At 40.4% G+C, this 23,756-nt stretch overlaps 1 protein-coding gene across 1 annotated transcript in view; it reads left to right on the plus strand.

Moving 5' to 3' along the window:
• The window catches only part of gabra3 (gamma-aminobutyric acid type A receptor subunit alpha3), a 152,731-nt gene that overhangs the window by 87,180 nt on the left and 41,795 nt on the right, over positions 1-23,756 (plus strand). Inside the window, exons 3-4 of the mRNA XM_061740047.1 lie at positions 5,716-5,837; positions 12,673-12,740. Of these exons, the coding sequence (XP_061596031.1) occupies positions 5,716-5,837; positions 12,673-12,740 (190 nt within the window). The remainder of the gene's footprint in view (positions 1-5,715; positions 5,838-12,672; positions 12,741-23,756) is intronic.

Below are 23,756 nucleotides of genomic sequence, written 5' to 3' on the forward strand. Positions count from 1 at the left end.
CGTCGATTTAACGTGGAACCATAAATCAGCTTCGGAGCCGGCAGGCAGAAAATCCCGAAATTTTCGGAGCAAATTACTTAACAGGCGTAGCTACAACTGTTAGATTTCATCTATTAAACCAACATTTATCTTCCTAAATGATTTATTTCAGCCAGCAGTAATTCTACACAGAGTTTTGTTTGTCTGTTTTGATCAGATCTGTTCTGGTCAGAGTTTTGTTTGTCTGCACTTGTGTTTTCTCAATAAAGCTTTGAAAAAAAAAGCGCTGTCCCCCTCCTTGAGCCCCTGAATACAGACTACCGCTGCCTGCTGGTATGGAGGGGAATTACCTCTCACGCATGCGCAGAACGTACGTGCTAGTTCGCCGTCGGGTGTCGTATTTTCGGTGTGTCTAGTGAGCCCGACAGAGCCCGACAGAGCCCGACACAGCCGACGCGAGCCGACACAGCAGTCGGCAGAGAGCGGGGGAAGTCGGGTTGCTGTGTCAAAGCCTTAAAGCCTACCTGCATAACTGCTTATTCACTTAAAGGATATGCAGATGTTTGAAATTAAAATCATCAATATGAAAATCTTCAACCAGGAAATAATCAAGACAAAACCTTTTGTTTCAATCTTAGACTAAAACAAGCTGCATAATAAACTCACAAAGTCAAGACGGAAGTCTCAGATATGATGGATGACTCAAGCACCATGGAAGAACTTCTAGCAGGTCAGGAAAACCTGTTTGACAGGAGATGATGGTAGTTGAGAATATAAAGATACATTTATGAATTACCAGTTGTCATTTTATCACACATATAGTATGTTTCTTCACATAAAACTTTAAACATACACATACTGCATTCCTCTCACCACATGAAATAAGCTCAGGAACCCAAAAGTGGCCCAGTGAATGATGGAGGAGAGAAAGCAGGTCCTCAAAAGGGGACAGAGGGAAAACAACTCCTTAGGCTCTCATATATAGAGTGGTCAACCTTAAAGAGACATGGAAACATTATTAAGTCGGAAAAATAAAGACAATGTTTGTCCTCTGTCCTGCACCTAGAGTTACTTTTATTTTACTTTTTGGATGTGCGTTTCTTTTAAAACTTTTTCAAATGATTAATTATTATAATTATGAAGTATGAATTTATTCAACCTTAAAAAATACATGATAAACTTGATAATGATAAACATGATAAACCCCAGGCTAAAGTTACTTACCATGTCTGCCTCCACTCGCTCCTCATTGTCGGGTCCGACTCCGGGACATCCTCGCTGTCTCCTGCTGCTGACACCGGCACCAAATAGGTCCGTCAATTTAGCACATTTACCAGCCTCCACCTCGAGATATTTTCGCTTTTTCAAACGCTGTTTCTCAGCGCCACCCGGGTGTTTTTTTCTTTCCGTCCATTTTTTTCCGCAAGTTACCGAACAGTTTCAAAGCTGCTCTACTCCTTAAGCCTGAATTATGGTTCTGCATTGGTGTAACGCGGAACCATAAATCAGCCTTTAACTGGCCAAGCAGCAGCCCATCCCGCCCACGAGGCCCCGCCCACCCTGGCTCGTGATTGACAGAACTGTCAGGGCTCTCTGAGCCTGTGAGCCCAGGATTGATTGATGTCGATGCTGCCAACACACTGATTCTGTAGCCAATTGGCCGGCCCAATTGGAGAGAATTTAGAAGAAAAAAAAAAAACGTAGCGGACTGGCCCACATTGGGTTAACGGCCCACCGGGACGATGCCCGGTATGCCAGATGGCCAGTCCGTCCCTGGAGTGGTCAGATTTCTTGTGAGAGGCGGGGTGCCCACCTCCTTGCCATAGTTCCATCACCCAGCGACAATTAACAAAGCTTAGATTACGCGTTCGAGACAGAATTGGATCAAGTGGTGGAAGAGCAACGACAAAGATGTTCAGATCGGCTGTAAAAGCAGAAGCTGATCAACAGATCCTGCTGGCTGCTTCAGTGACATCATGTCGCGTACGTGGAAGCTCTCCATATGAATGCCTTACTTCGATCACAGTTAGCTATATTAGCTTGGCTGGCTAAGCTTATGTTAACCTGCAATGCTGATTAACTTTACATTCATCTTGACTATTTCTGTCTAAAAGTCCTATCTTAGAGTGTCGTTACTGAAACAACCAAAGGCCGAGTTAAGAAATGAAATATTAAGACATAGACCACAAAACGTGTAATGTCCACATATGTGTACGCCAGGTCTCAGGAGGATTTATTAAAACAAGTGCCGCCAGACCTCAAACGTGGCCTGCCGCTTCTCGTATCACAGGCTCATTGACTGCGGGTCCCAGCAGACCTTCCCCTTCTGGTTGGAATGATTCTGAAAAGATCTGCTATGACTCCATGAGCGGATCCACGCTGGAGGAGCTAATGCATCATGATGCTTTCGTTCACCCGCTTCCTGCAGAACAGCGACAACAGTGAAGTTGGGTGGAGATGAAGATGACACAGCTGAAAAACATAACTCTGCTTTAGGTCTGTGACATCACAGTGCCTCGCAGCCACGAGTGGCTCGCCCAATGAGAAATCCTCAGACTGAGGCGGCCCCAAAAGTGACAGGGTTCATAATATCTTTTTTGATTAAAGGGAAAGTTCGGTTTTTTACAACCTGGACCTTATTTCTGGCATTTTTTATGGTTGTATACTCACCCGGAGATGTTTGGTGTCATTTGGAGTCCTTCGGAAGATATAAGGAGTTTTTTGCGAGCCTCTTCTCCATATAACGGTAGTGAACGGGGGCACTCGCGGGACACAGACGTTGCAGCATCTAAATAACACATGATTGCCGCGAAACTCTTCATTTCTTTTATGAATCACTAGATCTGCTTCCAGGACCTGTTGTAACATTGTGGCGCTGTCTGTGTATTAAACAAATCCGTTTGTAAACAAGACCTCTGAACTCATGACGTCATCTCTGTGCGCGCATCCCGGACACAGCTCCGTGTACAGCTGGAGTTCGCTACTGTTAGTTTACTGATAGTTATTTGAAACATGTCTGAATATTTGTCAAATTCTGAGGTTGTGGACGACGACTTTGAATATGATGGACGTCCTTACCGTTTTGAGCCGGAGTATACGGCTGAAGAGCTCACTGAACGGAGGACAGAGTGCGCGCACTCGCAATGACGTCATGAGTTCAGAGGTCTTGTTTACAAACGGATTTATTTATTTTATTTATTACACAGACAGCGCCACAATGTTACAACAGGTCCTGGAAGCAGATCTAGTGATTCATAAAAGAAATGAAGAGTTTTGCGGCAATCATGTGTTATTTAGACGCTGCATCGTCTGTGTCCCGCGAGTGCCCCCGTTCACTACCGTTATATGGAGAAGCGGCTCACAAAAAACCCCCTAATATCTTCCGAAGGACTCCAAATGACACCAAACACCTCTGGGTGAGTATACAACCATAAAAAATACCAGAAATAAGGTCCAGGTTGTAAAAAAACGAACTTTCCCTTTAAGTATTTAGTTCACACATAAAAATATCCTTCCACACCTGGAAAAACTCCTTTTTAATAATAATAAAATCTCTTTCATACTACAGCAAACACTCGGAGGTACTCTGTTAAAAATTCAGCACAAGAAACCGGCGTATCTGTTGACACTGCAGCCAAACGAAAAGTGTTGTAAGAAGTCAATCAAAAATAATTGCCAGCACAATCTGCGCACGGTGCAGGTGTGCAGTCTGTCGCCTACAGCTCTCCGTCTAACGGCTCATTATACCACACTCTCATTGCTTCCGCTAATATTTCAATACGGATCCAAATAAACCTTCTACCACTTTTGTGTTATTAGTGATTTTTCTTTTTCAAATAAAAAATGTAAAAAAAAAACTTGTTCTTTCTGTTTCTTCGATGCAATAAAAGACAACTTAGTCTTAGAATATATCAGTTTTGCAACGCTTTGATTATACAACTAGTGAGACAAAAATGAACACTGGCACTACACAGCATGTGGTGGTGCATTAGTACCACTAATGTTTAAAATGTGAGAGGGGGAACAGGGCCACCGAGTCAAATTAAGATGTGCAGTGTCAGTTCATCAGCCTCTTTCAGCTCAGATGTCTGCAGTGTGAAAGAAGCACTGCTGTGTCAGCGTGTGTTCAGGGCACTTTAATTCCCTTGATAAGTGTGTTTTTTAAAGATCAGCGATTGTGACTGAATGGCTTTGATGGCCTGCAAGGGTTACATGAGATGAGGAGAAGGTAACATCGAAGGATCCCAGGAGTAGAGCCCAAGGGAGTCAGAGGAGACGAATCTTAAGTGCAGCTGCCGGTCCAAACCATCCTCAGGATTTCCAGCGCTGCATCCTAACAAGTCCAAGAATCAGAATCTGTTCCATCTGGATCTGCTCCAGTTATCAGTTTTACTCCAGCAGAGTGGGATGTGCCAGAGAGCATTTGTGACACAACAGGCTTTTTAATAAATAAAACATTTTTCCCCTTTTCTGTTGGGGAAAATGGGCCAGTTACACTGTCAGTTAGCATGTGGTTAATATATCGCTGTCAGTTTAAGTAAACTTTACCCGAGCAGCAACATTTTGACTTCACTTCCTGAACTCTGAAAACAGGGAGTAGCTGCAGTTAGCTTCCAGTTCTTTTTCCCAACTGCTGAACCTGCAAATCAAAAGCTCAACATACACAGCAGTTGAAATCAGGCTAGCCTTCTGTTGCTGCTTAAATCCCATTTAACATTTGACAAAAATGATGACCGAAGAGCTGCAGTGCACACCTTGATCTCACGTTTCAGACCTTTATTTTTGTTGATTGTGTGCAATCCCTTGGAAGATAGTGGAGGTAATCAATAAGAAGGAACCTCCTCTTTCTTAAAAAGGCCACTTTTAGATTTCAATCGTCTCCCCAGATACCAGAAACGTAGCAGTTAGGTCCTTTTAAGTTCAACAAGCAGACAACAATTGGACATGAGTTGTGACGTTCATTCAGCTGGTGTTGTTATACATATAGTTATCAAGCCCTGGATTCATTAAGCCTCCTTCTTTAGTGATTGGTCCAAGCTGTCTGTGATAGCGCAGCGGTGCTTGGAGTACTGGTTGATGAGGATTACTTGGATATTATGGGTCAGCTCCTCAGGGCATTTTGGTTTAATTAAAAGATGGTACTTATTAACTCATCAATGTTCCACCTCCGTCAAAGTGGCCTTTTCATCTCACCTCAGTATTGTTCTGCAGGGGATTTGGGAACGTGTAAATTAATAAGAGTGGCTGATAGCATGTGATAAGTTGCCTAAAAAAAAACTGGGAGCAATTTATTACCGTGAAGTTTGCTGGGTTTTTTTCTAAATAAGGGTACGCCAGCCTGTTAAAGCAACTCCAACCAGACAAGATTATTCAAATACCGATCAAAGCCTGAGGCAGATCGAAGTTTATGGTGGTGGAATTTGACACAATGGTCCCAACATAGAAAGATTGGAATTGACAGTCTGATCCACAACTAGTGAATGAAGTCTACATTCAAAAACACAAAATAATTAGACGTTTTTCATTAGTCCAAAGCTGGTAAATCATTAACGTATTGATTTTTCTGGCCTCAATACACACCTGCTCTGTGAGAATATAGATTATTTGTCCAGTGGCTGATACAAACAATAGACTTTCCCACCAGTGCATGCTGAGAGCATGTCAGGCTCACTGGTACTTATTTTTTGACATGTTTTATATTGTTCCTATTTCTTTATTTTCTGTCTCTTCCTGCAGGGCAGTGGTCGGACACAGAGAGCCGCTGCCTGATGATAGCAAAGACAATATCACCATTTTCACCAGAATCCTGGACAGACTGTTGGATGGATATGACAACAGGCTACGTCCTGGGCTGGGAGGTAAGCTCTGAGAAGATGGGAAATAAATCAGACACCTACACAAACTGATTTCAGACAGGATGTTCTAGGCATCAGGCTGCTCGCTGCACCACTGCTCTCTTATAAACAAGCAGAGATACATGAGATACCCCCCCCCCTCCCCGTAGATCCACCCCTGCCTCCTTTTTCTCCTTCCTGAGGGCCAAATATTCTGAAATGCTAACAAAAAAAATAACAGCAGTCGAATTTGCATTGATGTGAACATAAGGCTCACTGCTGATTCCCCACGCAATTCTTAGACACGTGCGTATCAGCAAGAGAACCAGGCAAGATGATGTGCTCTAATCAATCGATTATCACAAAAACACTAACAAATAGAGGTTAAAATAAAAAATCCAGAGTAAAAATCTGCAGTCGCTCCTAAAAATGAAGCACCAATATATGTGTTGCTTTTACGTGTAGCTCTAAAATTTGAAGTATAATTTGATTATTATATTATATATAAGAAAACATTTGTGTTGCTCTATTATGATGCTGGTGCTGTTAGAGCTCTGTCATTGCAATTTTCTTTCCTTTTTTTTTTTCCTCTGTTGTTTTTTGAACCTCATCAATTCAAAAAAGTCAATATCTTCTACTACTATGATGTTTATACTGATGACAGACCTGCATCCGGATCGTGATGAAGTCAGGTTACTTCACTCTTGAATGAAGCGTCCCTTAGGCCGCCTTTTTGTTTTGTTCAATCATGCTCAAATGGCAAATAAGCACATATGTCAGTGGAAATCTCATTCATTGATGCCATTTCAGCCAAATATTCATGCCTTCGAGGAGAACATACTGCATAACAGCCAGCCCACATGCTCAAGCAGCCAGCTGGAATGCCCATTTCTGCTCTACTGCTCGCTGCTGCAGCCGTGAGCGTGCCCACCAGGTCCAGACTTCCCAGGCTGGATAACCTGGACAACAAGCCATGCGCAGGCTGTTTATGCCATATGCTACTGTACCTCTGTTCATTACTGAGGACACGGAGATGATGAGACCTCCACCAGTGAGGGTGTAAAGGGAGGGAACAGTGACTGACTAAATGGTCTGTACGGCAGGGTAAAGGGAAACGAAGCAGGTGTTTCGTTTATGTTATTTCAGAGGTTTTTACTCAAAGAACAGGTACAAATATGATCTAACTGCTTGCTAGCCATATTAGCTATTAACTCATAGGTCAGTAGAATGTCATTGTCTTGGAGGCTAACCCAGTGGTTTCATGCCCTTTGTGGTGTCATGTGATTTTATGTTAAAACATTAGCTACTACGGAGATGCCGCTACACTCTGAATGGTGCTGCTGCATATATTTATTATTTTTTTCACTGTTCTCTAAATTAATTTGGCTAAAAGGTTGCCACATCAAATCATCTTTTAAATTTAGATGTCTTTATGCATCAAAATGTTATGAATGTCGCTTCTGTTTTTTCTGGGAACATCTCACTATACTGTCTCCATTAATGCAGGTTATGTCAAAATCACAGAGTAACAAACCGAAGGACTTATTGTACTAGTGCAAGGAGCACTCAAGACATTAATTATTCCTCTTGCTGGTGTAGTTTATATAAGATGGGGTTTTTGGTTTTGTTTTTTCTATGTTAACAACCCTGAAACGTCAGTACATTGTTGTGATTGTTTACAAACTGTGGCTTCTTGTCAAAATATGCAAAATTCAAGTGTTCTTCTTCTAAGAGGATCATGAGACGCGCTGCGAGCTTTGCATTTCAATTGCAACTAACGTGTTTAGTTAAAGGTGACATAATATGGCTTTTTTTTCTTTTTTTCTTTTGAGAGGCTGACACAGTTTCTTGAGGTCCCATTGAAATGTTCACAGATTCACAAAGACAGTGTAAACCTTCAGTACTCAGCCATGTTTTTATTCCTGTTATCAGAGGCCAGTTTCAGGGGGTGGAGTTTCAGCTCGGCTCTGCCTCCATCTTCCTGTGGAGGGTATCACTTCAGATCCGTGGTACAGCTTTGTGCTAATTTACTGTTTAGGGTACTGCAAATGCAGAATGGTGTTAGATTTAGCAGAGACATAAAATGGGAAGGTTAGACAATTCTTTTCTCATCTCGGTGTGTGATGTCACCCCTGATATAAACCTCTCGTTGAATGACATTTTCTGAGATGTCTGAGGTTCAATTTTGTTACTGTTTTTGAGCTGGGAATCACCTCACACACCAAGCTATTTATTCTCAATGACTGAAGAAGTATGTTTTCATCTAATGTCCGCTTTAGAGGAGTTATGTTATGATACTTCAGAATTTGACACATTTTCCTGAATTTGAATCAATCAAATGACGTTTAGTAGGTGGTTTAAGGAAAGTTATTTTCAAATCCAGATAATTTTAAAATGAAAAGAAAGGAAAAAAAGTCACTAAATAACAGCATCAAATTGATCACTGCAGTATCAGAAAGGAACACACACATATACAGTCACAGGGAGTAGTTTAAGTCTCGAGACTGTGCGCTGTTCAATCCCATAATCTGCTCAAGAGCATATTTATTTGTGATCTTCTCTGTAAATCCAGGTTCTCAAAAATCCACATGGACTGTTCAAATCCACTCACGGACACCAGCTTGTCCTCGGCTGGGTTTCCTGCAGAGGTGCTTTGACAGGACCGAGGATCTAGCCTTATAGATCTCGACAACCTGCCTGATTCACGCGACCAGACATGATCACAGTGAAGCTCTTTAACTAGGCACCAACGAAGGGGGCAGAGTCACTCCATTCCCCAACCTACTCCTCAAAGTGTGCCTTTTTAAATGCAGATTAAGATGAGGAGGCTGGATAATTGTTCTCTATTCTGTATCTGTGATGTCACTGTATCCTGCAAACGTGAACTGCTCAGCGAATGAGGCATTTCAAAATAAAGCGACATGGTTTCGTTATGTTGGAGTTTTTCTGTTGGTAATGCCAAGCACAAAACTTATATTTTTTCACAACATAGCTCCTTTAAAGTCCAGAGCTTGTGCCTTTTGGCCTTTTGCCTCAATGGTCCTCCTGAGAAGCGATCACATGTGACCATCTCAGACCAGACTGGTCGGTCAGAAACTGGAAAATGCTGTTTGATTTTATTTTTCCAGCACTATCTATTAACTCTGTGCTCCAACAATGCTCCGTGCTCTGGTGCATTGTTCTAAACAGGAACAGGGCATCTCATTTTCTTCCTGCCCCCTATGTCGGCCATACGAACTGCTGACTTTGTGTTGTGGTAATCGCGTATTTGCGAGAGCCATTCTCGTTGCGGGAATGATTAATGCTGAAATGGATCTGCTCTCACAGTGGAGCCTTTTGCTAAAGGATTAGAGGCGTCACCTGTGGGTGGTCGCTTAGATCTGGGACACAGTTATAGCTGAGGATCTCTTCACTTTTGGAGTAAAGCCTCATCTATCTCCAGTTGTTGTTCCACTGGGAGCAGCAATTTGTCTCGCCAGTAGCCCAAGAGCCTGCTTTGCACAACTGCCCCAGAGGAGCTGATTCAGCCCACGCTGAGGAGGGCAGGTTTTCAACTGTCACCACTTTCAGATCATGCCCTATTTAATGCCACATTAAAAACATTTACCAAGTGCTCCGAAACAATCCCTCTACAACATGTAATTAATACCACATTTTTAAGTCTTGACTAATTGTCTATGTAATGATCGATTTGATTGTTGTTATGGTAACAAGAATCTTCTATAAATCTTTCTGACAGAAAAAAAATCAATTATGCAGCTTGTTGTTTTTTTTAACATAATGTGCAATGACACATGTAATCATAATTAAAGAAATCCACCGGCTCTTAGAGCACAAACTTGGTGGCAGCTATGCTAAATTCAAACCACAGACGACTTCACTTCTGATGTCTTTGACTTGTTTGCACTGATGTGTAGTTAGTGGCTGTAAGATTATGCAGATAAGAAAAATCACATAAAACATAGCATTTTAAGTTAAATTGGTTGAAAATTATGCATTTACTCCAAAAAGGTACAGATGTTATGCTTTATTGGGCATAGCTTGTGCCAAATAAGCAACGTTACTGGTACGGCATTACTGTAACACCGTTACTTTTGTCAGTAACTAGTACTTTAATGCATTAGTCTTTGAATGAAGTAACTCAGTTACCCTGCGGTGCCGTTTTTCGTCAGCAGGGAGGAAGAGTTTGTCGCTTAAATGGAGGGTAAAGTGAAAAAGTGGAAAGAGAGTTTACCAAAACAAAGGAAGCGTGTATCTTTCGAAGCGAAATTGAACATGAAAATAATAAAGTGATAATTTTGTGTGATTTATATAAAATGCATTGTGTTGTTAGAAAAAGGCTGTAAATATTTTTTAAGAATACTTTCTGTGCATATACATCAGCAGTTGCTTCGTTTGTATGTGTGGTTTAAACCACTTTTTGCACTTTAACACGTACACTCTACTTTAGATAAGTTGCAAATAAGTAGTACAACACTGAAAGTAAGTTATAAGGACATTAATGGGAACATTTTTAAGAATGTTCTTTAAAAAAGTTACTAAAAAAGTTACTGAAAAGTTACTTTTAACAGTAACACATTACTTTTTGCTGTAAATGAGCAACAAAGTAATGCAGTTACTTTTTGTATTAAGTAACTAGTAACCATAATTAGTTAATTTTTTCAGTAACTAGCACAATTCTGCAAATAAGTTCTAGTTTAACTCAACAAAATATTCTTGTTTTACTTTTAAATTGAGACGAGGAAGTGGGAGAAACCCTCCTGGATTGGCCCTGCTGTCTAGGAAACTATTCCAGCCCATAAACCTGCAGTTCGTTGCACATCAAGAAGCACACCGATGAATGAAACAATATTAACGATAAGTTAAATCTGTGTGTAAATACACTCATAGTGCACAAATTCTTTGCTGCATGCAGAGATACTCGACTTCTGAAACCTTTTTATACCGTTTCTGCAGATAAGTCTTAATATCATATTTTCAAACGTGCCGTCAAGGTATATAGAGAAATAAGTTCAACAAAACAAAATTATACTTCTCAGTTATCTGAGAACATCAACAGAATGTTTTACTCCTATCACTTGTCAGAATGTAGTCAAACCTAGAAACCCAATAGGACCCAAATAACTGCAGGTTTCTAAGACAGGAGATGAGACAATCTGGCAGAGAATAGAGGCGGACAGTATGTGCTGGCAGACAGGTGTGAACTAAAGAAACGAGGTAAGACAGTGAGATGCACAGACTAAAGCCAGACTGAAAGACTTGACTTTATTAGTGAAAGAGAATGAGGATCAAGGGTTAATTTTCAGCTCCGTTACCCTACAGGCATAAATACTATAGATACAGCCGTGACTATAGTTATGTTCAGATCCACACACAGTTTGGTTAATAAAACGGGAGTCGCATAATAAAGTAGGAGATGGGATCAGTGATAAACTGTCTGCGCACTTGGGGGAAATGGTGGCAATATTGCTAGCGATACACAAGGCCGTTAAGATCATTAATCTGTTCAAGTGCATCATTGATCAGATTACGAGCCAATCATTCAAATAGCAGAACAGATATCATGGTGGGAATACAACAGACATTATGTGGAATATGCAGGATGGATTTTACAGTTAAATTTGTTTGGGGGGGGCAGCTCATACTGATGTTAGAGGAAACATAAAACACCATGCCACAGGGTTAGTAGCCTATCAGCAGAGAAGAAACCGAGAGCATTATAAAGCAAAAACACCAAAAAAAGATAGCATGAACAATGGAAGGAGGAGAGGAAGGAAAGGTGGTTTTACTGAAGTTAAAGGAAGGTGGGAGAAATAACAAGCTCGGGGATGAGCATTTTCCTCAAATGAGGAGTGAGAAACCAGAAAACTACCATGAGTATGTTTTATTAACAGATGAAGTGTATAAATAAATAAAAGTTATGCTTGGAGGGGAACAAAACACAGCATCAGAGATGGAACAGGGAATTCTAAAATGTCAGTTCAGTTCAATTCAATTTTATGTGTATATATATATATATATATATATATATATATATATATATATATATATATATATATATATATATCCATATCCAAACAGGGGCAGGAAAAACTCCCCATTAAGAGGGAGGAAACCTTGAGCAGGAACTGGATCATAAGGGATATATTGGCAATGGTACAAAAGAGGAGATATGTATGTATTCATTATCCCGTTAACTGGAGAACTAAGACTACATATTACTGATACAAGGTTAGTTGGTGTACTACGGGGACGACTATATGAACAGGTGTAGACAGCAGACACTGTGGAGGTCAGAGGGTCGGACTGCAGGGCAGCATGCAGCTCCTGAAGCTCTGGCCTGCAAACATCCACAGAAGAGAAAAAGAGGGGGCAGACCAGCATAAAAAAATACAAGAACAATGGAGAACAATTATGCTCATGGGATACTTCTAATTAATAAATGTGGATTGAGTTTAAGAAAGGAAAGAGAAGAAGAGGAGACCAAAAGGGCTGAGAGGCACCGCTCAGTGGATCATGTTGGTGTCCCCCTGCAGCGTAGCTCAATAGCAGCATATCTAGGATGAAGCTCTGTTTAAGATGAGCTCCTCTAGTTCTATAGCTGCAGCTATGACTACTGGCCCTAACAAACTACACCAACTATAGGCTTCACTAAACAGAGATGTTTTAAGTTTGTTTTTAGAAGGTGGATGTGGTGTCTCCTTAACCCATATTGGAAGTTGGTTCCACGGGTGGGGGAGAATGAAAGAGCAAAGAATTTAGCAACAAAAAGCACAGAAAAATAAGTATTTTTGTTCTTAGCATGCAACAAATCCTTTCTGTGTTAGAAAACAACTATAACTGCTGTGTCTTTCCTCAGAGAGTGTGACAGAAGTGAGGACAAACATCTATGTGACAAGTTTCGGGCCGGTCTCCGACACAGATATGGTGAGTATTCCAGCCATCTCTCTCTGATGTGCGACATGCGAGGGAAGTGATCACTTTACATGATGTTGTTTAAATACGTTACATGTGGGCCTTTTGGGAGGGAAAAATAACTTGAAAAGAAACAGAATTTGTCTTCACATATATACACACACACAACAACAACAAAGATCCAGAAGATGTCTCCTAATGGTGAACTGCTAAGTGAATGTCTCAGGCAGCAGAAATCCAATGAGGAAGAAAAGATGGAGGAGCAGCCATCATGGAAAGAGAAGCAAATGCACAGCATGTACCACCAATGGACTGAAGAAGTGGCTGACATTGAGAAGTCTGAAGCTAGTCTGAAGGACAACAGTGAGGCATTAATCATAGCAGCACAAGAGTGAAAGTGACCTGAGTCTTCCACACCAGACAAGACCAACTGAGAGTTTCTGCTTTTGCACACCGTCCTCCCACCAGAGTCGTGCCTGTGCTTCTGCCTTGGAGTAACAGCCAAAATGTAAGCCAAACAACTGTGGTGAATAATGCAGGAATCAGCATGGATTTTCATAGCACGAAGCTTAGTAAATCGCTCTGCGTAATTCATTCAACGATAACCTCCCTAAGATTTGTGTTCTGGAATCAAAACTCCCATTAGTGCTTCTGGAAAAAACAGCCGTCAGGACAGGAGATAGGATCTTTGTCAACACCTTTCAGGACTTCATTTACCGCTGCTCTTCTGATTTAAATTTTAAAACATGTATTCTGAAACGGCGCTGCAGTTCACTGAGGTTTGCAAGCTTTTGCTCTCTTGCAGCAAGCGCAGAGTGGTGGTAAAGGTGCTCCTTAGTAATCGTTCAGAAGATCTGAAGAAACCAAAACTTCAGATGTGGGAGAAAAGAGCAACCATATCTGTGTGATTTTCCATCAGGAACATATAAGTTATTCACTAATACATACATATATATATATATATATATATATATATATATATATATATATATATATATATATATATATATATATATATATATATATATATACAGTATATATTATACGGCGCTCCTCTTCACAGAAAAACAACTCAGCCAGCATGGAGAAGGAATGTATCAAAAACTAAAAACACACCATGATTGAGCTGCTCGTAAATGACTCTTATTAGGGATCTTTATGACTTTATTTTTGCTACGTTATTGAGGCCTTGCTGTTTGTTCTGTTTTGATTTTAACCTGCATATTTGATTGAGGTGAATGTCCTAACCTGTTCAGTGTTGAATGATCTTTTGCTGCATCAGCAAAGACGCTTGACAGTTTGAGACATTGGCCTTGAGCTGTGCTTCGTGTCTCACTGTTTCTGTTAAAACAATTCTTTATTCTCATCTTCCTTGTCACACTAATTCAGGTGCTCAGATCCTGTGACTGTAAAAATAAAGCCCAAATTAGCCCAATCATCGTCAGTTGCAGTGTTTAAATTTGTCACATGACTTTCTGAAGGTCATTTTGACACTGTTTTCTGCAGACCTCTTCACAGGGAAGAGCCTGAGCATTTGATTCCTAAGAAATCATTAAAAATGATTATGACATTTTTTGATGGTGAAAAAAATACATACTCAACAATAAGTGAGGTATGTTCACTATTCTGTTGCTTATTACGCTGTATTTGATCATTTAATAATGTTAAACTGTTAAAATGTGGAAGATGCCATCTGGTAACACTATACCATCATTATTATCATTCTATTGCTAGCCCGGCACGTTGATGGTATGCACTCTTCTAGAGTTTACTATAATAATCTGTATTGCACATGATTATATTTGACACTTTTCCTCCATTTACAGAATGATTGCAACAATGTTTTACAGTTCCTTATGGAAGAAAACCAAACCAGCACTCCCTGTAGATGGGAGAGAGGGTGAATTAGGATTTAGTGATGAAGAAAATGAGCAGCTTGCAACCTTGAGGATGATGGACACTATGAGTCAGAGAATGAGGACCTTGGAGACAGTGAGGAACGTGGAGACAGCGAGGACAGGAGGGACAGTAAGAGCAGGACAGTGAGGGTGAAAGTGGAGTTACAGTTCACTGTGGGTGGAAATATCTTTTAAATTATTTTTAACTTTCAAATGAGTTGCATTAACTGTCAATGCTACTGGGGAGGATTTAGACTATAACCTGAGTTGTTAAATTAAGGTTTTTATAATTATAAACATAACTCTCTCATTTTCTTTCATTTCCATTTCCATATAAAAAAAAATGACTCATACTTTTTAAAAATGTCTCTTGAATATGTTTACTTGGTCTATTTTATGTAAAAATAAACATCTCTAACGTTTTTTTTTCCAACTGGCATCATGATGCGTGACAGAGGACATGGCTCTGTGCATTATGGCCAAACATTTGTTCGTGTCTTCGTAAGCGACAATGTTCCAGAAGTCTTGCAGGTTGTTCAGATGTGACTTTGTTTTGCCATGTGCTTTTCTTTGGAGAGGAAACTTTCTTCTGGCCATACTTTCAAACAAGTCATACTTGTTAAGTCTTTTTCATGGCTGAACTGTCATGAACTTTAACATTTAACAGGCTTGCAGATCTGTGATTTAGCTCCTGGGGTTTTGCAGTTTCTCTGAGCGTTTCAGGGGTCTGAACTTGGACTGAACTTGCCGTGACAGTCACTTCTTGGAAAATTGTCAACTGTCTTTCTCACTGTAGGAAGATGAACATATAATCTTTTGAAAATGGCCTTGTGCTTCTTCCCTGGTTGATGGTGAAGATAAATGTTTCTCTAAAATCAGTGCTGTTGCCTTTCCTTCCTTGACATTGTGTCAAGACACAACTGAATCTTGCACACCAGCAAAACATTGTTTTATCTATCAAAATGTAATTAAATGTATTAGAATAGCAGCACCAGGCTGCAATTTACCCTCCTCACTTGAATAAACCTGTTTTTTGTTTAGAAAATGGAAACAGTATGATGTATAATAGGTTGTTAAAGTTTGTATTTACGCAATTTAAAGAAAAAGAAAGGACCAGAGCAGTTTTTTATTTAATTTATTTAGTCATTTCACATAAAACCTTTGGGGTTGAACGTGGGTATGCTTGGAGGGGCTGCATAGCTCACTTGGTCGTCATACAGCTGGCCCAAGTTCAATTGGCCCGTGGCCCATTTGCTGTGTGTCCTTCACAAAGGTCATGTGCCTCATCTTTGCTTTTTTTTTTTGCCTTTTAGAAAAGTTGCGCTTATATTTTATTTTTGCATAAGGGGTTTACTTCTTTTATTCCAAATACTCTGTGAAACTATTTGTATACTAGCTTTTAGCTGCCTGTAACATGTCCAAATGATCCATCTCAAATTTGAGACTTTCACACACAGATCATTGTGGACCTGTTTCTGCACAAACACTCACTTTCACCATGCGCATGTTAGCACTGTCAATGATCTCCTTCTTTGAAACATAAATCATTTCTATCAAGTCTTCAGAATTCTCTCATGGCATCCTTTCCAGCCGTGTCGTGCAAATGCTTTGAGTGTAAAAGCTTTGAAACTCTGCTGTACACCACCTCCTCTACACACCGACAGAGACCAGCTGGTCAACATAGCAGTGCATGTAGCCGTTAAATCGTCAAACATCCTCCAGAGGAGTCTGAGGTAAGAGAGGTAAATCTCAGACAACACCAAACGTATGTTAAAGGTCCAAAATGAACATTGATACCATTAGGGAGAGAAATCTTAGTTTCCGTGTGGTTTTTTTCTGTTCTCAGAACCAAATTTTTGGTTTTACTTCCACCCTGAAAGTCCATCCCTGCCTCTGTGAAGATACAGGATGTGAACTGCAGTGTTCTGGCTTTGCTTAGAGATATACTGTTGCTGGGTTTACTTTATTGTAACAGACGGTGCTTTATCTTTTCCAGGACATATCACCTTTGGGGTCTCTCAAAGCTCAGTTCTAGATCTAGACTTATTCTTTTCACACGCTCCACTTGGCAGGAACATGAATCAACGGAAAACAGAAACCCACTTTTGGTATTGTCTTGGGCAGATCTACAGATAGAGAGGTCAATGCAAGTTTCTTCTGTCTGCTGTCAGAGGCAAAGCACCTGCACACAGCTTTATATTGTCTATAGAGTAGCTGGCAGTGGTTTGTCTGTTCTCATTAGTGAGGCATTGTCATATCAGTTAATCACATTTTATCACACCCCATGTAAATGTCCTTTTGGTCCCAGTCTACAGTTATTGCACATACAGTATAGAGACTGCACACTTCGCACAGGCTCGAAGCATTTTCTTTCAAGATTTTCCACAGTACTCTCTCAAAGGATGAAGAGGCTTTAGCCCTCAGGAGTCATTGCATTCTGAAACCATCAGCAAAAGTCAGTCTTTGCATAACACCGCTACATGTACCACTTTACTGTACCACTCAAACGCTGGTTTGTGTTCACTTTGTTTTGCACCCACTGGAAGTTCTAGTCAGACATTTACCATTGACTGCAGTCATCTGAATATGCTTTAATTCTGATCAGTTACAACCTGGTATTGAAGCATTTGCACATTTAAGATCAAGATGATTGAATTCTCCCACGGAATATTTAAAAGCCCACCATAGCAAAAGCTAATTCTCATTTTTAAATCAATTGGCGGAAATCATTTGAGTTTCAATTCAACAAAAAAAGAAAACTAACATCAGCATCTGGTCAAGTTGTGTAAGATAATCATAGGTGTGACATTTACAGTTAAATTAGAAATACTAGCCCACAAAGAAATAGAAGAACAGACTTTAACGTCATCCTATCAAGATACAACGAACTTTGCTATTCAGCTCCCAGACAATAGCAGGGAAATGTAAATAGGAAAATAACAATGTGGAAGTAAATATAACACAATATAATACAAACATAATATAAAAGGATGTAAAGTGTTGAGTGCTGTGTGGTGGGAGGAGGTGTGATGGAGGCTACAGATCTCAGGAAAAGGCTGTTCCTCAGTCTGCTGGTTTGATGGTCTGTAATCTTTTGCCTGTTCGGACCAAGCGTCGCACCTCCTCTCTGCAATGGGACTCATCTGGTGTTTTAGATTAGACGGCATTATTATCCCTGGATGATGAACGCGTATATAACACGGACTGGGCAATGTAAACGCAAGGCTGTTATTGCCTCCCCGGGGCCTGAAGCCGAGCGGAGGGAAGTGGTACTACGTAACGTGGCGGCCCGCTCCCTGGTTGGACGGCCCTTCTGGCTTCACCAATATCTGAAGAGCTGGCTGATCCTTGATTTCTGCATCCTTTGTTTTAAAGGATACAGAAATCAATCACAGTGCTGTCTTGGATCTGTGGGAGCTCACGTTTAATGTCCATACTCAAACCACAGACTTTAGGCAGGAACAACTGGTAGAACGGACTGAGATCCCCCCTTCACCAATCTGTTGCAGTTCTTGCTGCAAGTTGCAAGTCACAAAAGATTAGCTTCTGATGAGTAATTGTCAGTTAATGATTTTAGATTTTTTTTTCTCTTTTCTTATATAAGTTGCACTTTTTCTATTTAAGTTGTACTCAGCAGTAAACTATCTTTATATAGCTTTATGGAGATTTGGATTTGGAGTTTTGTCTGACCTTATTCCTACATGTGAATTTGAAAATGAGTTAGGTGTTCTGACACACAACACTGAAGAACTGACAGAGGGTCAACTTTCTCGTTCACCTGATTGTAGATACGTGCTGGATAGAAGTGGCAAGTGCTGAAGGGCAGAGTCATCTTTAACAGTTGTGTATTCGGGCTGTGACGACTCAGAGTTCAGCTACTGATAAAATCAGATCCACGCCAGGTCAGAGTCGTGTCATTTTGTTTTTTGGCTCATGAGTTTCCAGGCTGCAAAGTTAATATGTGGAGTATGGAATATATGGAGTAGGCAAGCCCCGATGTGAAGCAGTGCAGTAAACTGTTCTGGGAAACAAAAGCATGGACCATTTTTGTAGGTCAGCTCGGAGGGAGGGAGCGGCTAATCCTGGAGGCGTGTCGGATGTGTGGAAGGAAGTTCTTTTATCTGTTAAGTTTCCCTAACATGTTCACCAAAACATCTCTGTTTTGGAGACAATTCATGATACATTATCTCATAAATGTAAGGACCACATGAAAATTGTCCAGTTGTTAAACAAAAAAACACTGCACATGAAACATATAACTTAATGCCTATCTAATCAATAATGAGTCTTCTCTAATCAAACATTTTAATAAATGATGTTGGAACTGCAACACTTGAAAAATGTTGATTTTTAAATGAATGTAACAGCCTGAACCTCAAGTCACCCCCTATGTTTGGTCCCCATAACGCAGCTAGACACACCAGCTTATATACAAGGGCAGAAATGAAAGCAAAAGAAAGAAACTCTGTATTTATAAATATATATTTTTTGGAAGTTGATTCAATGAGGCTGTAGCTGTAAACCACTCTGTGTAATCCATCGAAAGCTTATATGTTATGTTTATTGCAGCGTCTGAGAACCTGCGGTTGTTTTTCTGTGCTTTTGGTGATGGCTTTATTTTTCATCAGCAGTTTACCTCTTCAGTTATTCAAACATTGTGGCTTACGACCATGTCACCTGGGAAAATTTCAAATGTTCTTTTCTCATTTTTGACTGGCTGGTAGCATGGGATGAGATTCAGATCACAAAAGTCACTCGGTTCCATCCTCCAGGGAAATGAATTGTCTGGACCAAATTTTACTGGCAATCCATCCAACCTGCATTGTGAACCGAAGAGCTCGGCTGACCGGTGCTGTCATCCCTGGAGTCATGCTGCTAGAGCGGCTTAAAATGTGGAGCTGGAGTGCTTTCGAGAGATTATGTAGGCTGAGATGTTCCTAGACGGAGCACATTCATGTCGTACTGTTCCGTTGTGAACATCCAGTGGTCCAATTACCCATCTCTGTAACATCAAGTGCCCCAGAAATGTCTGCTTCTCGCTCACCCTGAGGGCCACTCGTTTATTCTTCTCTCAGAGCCCAGTACACTACATCTGCCTTCAGTGTCCCACATCCCAACTGGAAGGAAATAAACTGCACATCGACGTTAGCCTCAAATGTTGGCCTAATAACGAAGCTTGTAATTTAAAGTTGTGTCTGAGCCCAAAACATTTGTGCGGCACATAAAACTGAGAATGCCGGTTACGCTGCTGATCCCTGGTAAGTGAACCAATGTGTTTCTGCTTCACATCGATCTTCCTCCCTCTCACTACGTCTGCAGAGTCACATCTTATAGGCACGCGTGCAGTGTTGCGGCACGCGTACCTGTTTCATGGTGGGATTTGACAGGCTTGCGCTGATGGGAAGCAATTCAGGTTGTCACATGTACTGCGCTGCAGCTTGTTTTGACAAGATGCCAGTGATGGCCTGATGTCCACAGCAGTGCACGTTTTTAACGGGGGAAAAGTTGAGTGTTAACGGAGGAGATGGATGTTTGTGCCGCTGAAATTTGAAGGTGAACTCCTGGATACTATATCAGTCAAGTTGTCCTTGTTCAAAAACTTGCAAGCCCAATTAAGCCCCGTTCGTACAGTACACACAGAGTTTATATTTGCCCTCCTGGCACCTTTCAGAGGGAAAAAAATAAATAAAATAGGGCTTAAATGCATTTTTCCCACCAGTACTACATTATGCCTGATGGGCAATGCAGGAAGAACTTAAAGCAGATAATTTACAAAACTCTATACTCAAAACCCCCTGGGTTTTTGTAAAAATGGCAAAATTATATTTCTATAATTGTCAGTAAGATATTTGGAGCAGATTATCATATTGGTCTGATCAAGTACACCCGACTGTTTCATCTCAAAGATATAAAATACATTTAGACATTCCTCACTCTTAGATGTTCTTGTTTTGTTTTAATTTGAGCATAGATGACACAAATATATTCCAAATATGTTCAAAGAAAATCTTGATGACTTTCACAAAGGGATTGTGGAAACATCTTTTGTCGTAGCTGCAACTCAGCGCTTCTACTTTGTACAACGTTATTAGTTTCGTGATGGCCATATCAAAAGGTCTTGAGACCTACAGTATAACTGTCTGAGATAATGTTCTGACGTGAGTCGCCTGTAACCCCACCCCCCATGTATGATTGTTGTGGTTAGCACAAGCACTGCAAACCTGGGGTGAGTTTCACCAAGTGGGTTGCATTGAAACTCTGAGTATGTTGAACCTGAACTCAGGGAAACCTTTCCATTTCACACAGTGAGGTAACTTAACCCCGAGCAAGAGGGTTCAGCTGAGCCGACAATCATTTAAAGTGCATTTCAGAGACGTCTGAATGATGTCATGTGTCATTTGCGTCAGGAAAGTATATTGGTGATCTGACTTAGATAGTTTAATGCGATCAGCCATGACTTGGACCCCTGATACGCTGATGATTTTTTAAGAGTTAGGTCTTTTTTCCTTTTTTTTTCACAGTTGGTCTACATTATCTCATCGTTCTGGCCATCAACTATCACCCACAATGTGTCCAAAATGCCTTGGTTTATTGATTTTATTCATATTTATTTATTGGAAAAATGCCTGTTTTCTTAATGACAACGTGGATTACTGAACATCGTCTAATCGGGTCCATTAGACAGTGAATGACGCAGAACTGAGAGAGAAGTGGCCCAACTCATAAACAGACATGTTTTACGTAACGGTAAATATTGAAAACATCTATATTTAATCGCCATTCATGCAATATTATAAAAAGCTTTTAAGTATTTTAATTGGCCCACGCATTGACTCGCTCTGCAGTTTTCTCACATGCCAATTCTCGCTGCAGCGACCTTGTGGCATTTTATCTGAATATGTGCTCATATTCGTTATGATTGCACTAATATGTCCAGTTCTAGTCCACTGGAAATGGAAGATTACTGCTGCTCACTCTGCGTTGCCATGGTGAATCACAGCATCGGCGCTCCACTGATGATGGCTTATTATAGTCGCGGTATCTCGGAGGTCAACATACTCAGAGTTGCCTGAACCAACTCCGAACACCTTTCCTGAAACCCAAAGCCCTGTTTCTCAACGCAGTTTGTCGACTCCAAGTTTGAGTTTATTGAGAGTCCTTTGTGCAACAGGCCCCTGTAATCCTGAACTTTACCCTTTCTCTTAAACAAAGACACAAAAGAAGTGGTTAAAGAAAAGTCAGTGGATTTTTGTTTTGCTTTAAAACAAACGTATTCCAAACAAACTGAAGTTAAAAAGAAAGAAAGTTGTGATTGATAAACCTGATCAAGGACTCTGGGTGTAAAACTAATCAGGAGGTTTGGTGTTTTCACATTCTTGTTTCACTAAAACACTACTTGAATTGATATTTATATGTGGAGTTACTCTTTAAGCCACAGAAATCAGTTTGTTGGTTTTCTTGCTCATTTTTGGTCTGATCAAAAGCGTGATAGAGCATTCAATACATCCGCACTATTCTGCCGCAAGCAACAATCAAGGAAAAAGAAGAAAGAAAGGGAATACGTTACAAGGGTCATGCAAAGTTTTTCTTTTTAAAATGTATATTTTTTCAATCTTTCTCATCCATCTCAAAAACAACAATTAAAAGAAAGTTGTTTGAATAGCCTGGTAAGATCCGACTGGGCCTTTTTTTTTAAGACACACTAAGTCACACATGCTGATAACTTTGATCTCTATCATCCAACAGAGAGATGTTGGTTTTTTTAATCGACAGAACGTGGATTCAGAAGCCTGGTGAATCTGACACCAACAGTCACTGCTGGAGTCCAACTCACACATAAAAGACGGAAAAAGCTTGGCATTATCCTAACGATAGGTACAAAATCTAATCTGAGCATTCGGTAACGTGAGCATTTATCTACTCATCCTCTTCACAGCCACAAATACACCTGTCATCAGAGTTTCTTGTCTCATAACAATATAGACAGATTAGAGACACTGAAGGATCAGACTGGGTGTACCTGCCGTTCAATACTCTTTCCAGACAGGAATGTAACACAAAAAACAAAAAAAGTTCACCCATCAAATTAACCGCTAATGATGACCTTAATGCCTTTTGACATGGAAGCAATCTATCGTAATCTGTTGGGTTGCTTGGTTAGGCTGTTTTTACCTTTTTGGCATTATATGAGCTCTGAATCTGGAGTCACTTGCAATAAGATAAAGTAATATACTATAATATAAATGATATGAATTTTATTGTCTTTGATTGGATTAGATTGAGTGTGTAACCTTCCTGTGTTACGCACCTTGAGATGACTTTTTTTGTGAACTGGCATTATACAAGTAAGGGAGAATAGAAAAATGTAAAGGCATTTAACATGCACATCTGCTTTCAAAGACTGGTTTAATAATGAAGACCTAATAGCAGCAGAAATCTACAATGTTCTTTTTCTTTTTTTGCTCCATTTTACTCTTTTTTTGGGGCTCTAGTGGCCCTTTATTGAAAGTGTACAGACAGGAAGGGGGTAGAGAGAGAATGGGGATGACATGCAGCAAAGGTGCGCAGGATTCGAACCTGTAGTCAGAGCCGGATTAACGCAAAGGCAAACTAGGCATGTGCCTAGGGCCCGATTGACAGGGGGGGGCCCAGACAGAGGGACAAAAAAAAAAAACAATTTTTTATTTTTTTTTTTTGTCTGCACACATATTAATGGTTGATAACATGCCAGTAAAAACCTAAGGCATATATATATATATATATATATATATATATATATGTGCATTATTACTATATTTAGTATACATACATATATATATATATACGCATACATACGCACAGGGCCGCCGTAAGGGATGTGCGAACCGTGCGACCGCACGGGGCCTCGCGCCCCAAGGGGCCTGGCGCTATGGGCCGTTTTTTTTCCCCAATTTTTTTTTTTTTTTTTTCCTTTTTTCCTTTATAAATATCAACAGTCACGTTCCATTACAGACTTAAATATGTACTAGTCTGTGCATATCAATAAATATATGTGCAATGATGACGCGTGTCTGTTGTTCAATACAACTGATCAGACCAAGCGCAGACACAAGCTGCTCTGATCCAGACGGGTGGAGTGTGGAACAAACTG

The sequence above is a fragment of the Cololabis saira genome, chromosome 14, assembly GCF_033807715.1.
Source record: "Cololabis saira isolate AMF1-May2022 chromosome 14, fColSai1.1, whole genome shotgun sequence".
NCBI classification, from domain to species: domain Eukaryota; kingdom Metazoa; phylum Chordata; class Actinopteri; order Beloniformes; family Belonidae; genus Cololabis; species Cololabis saira.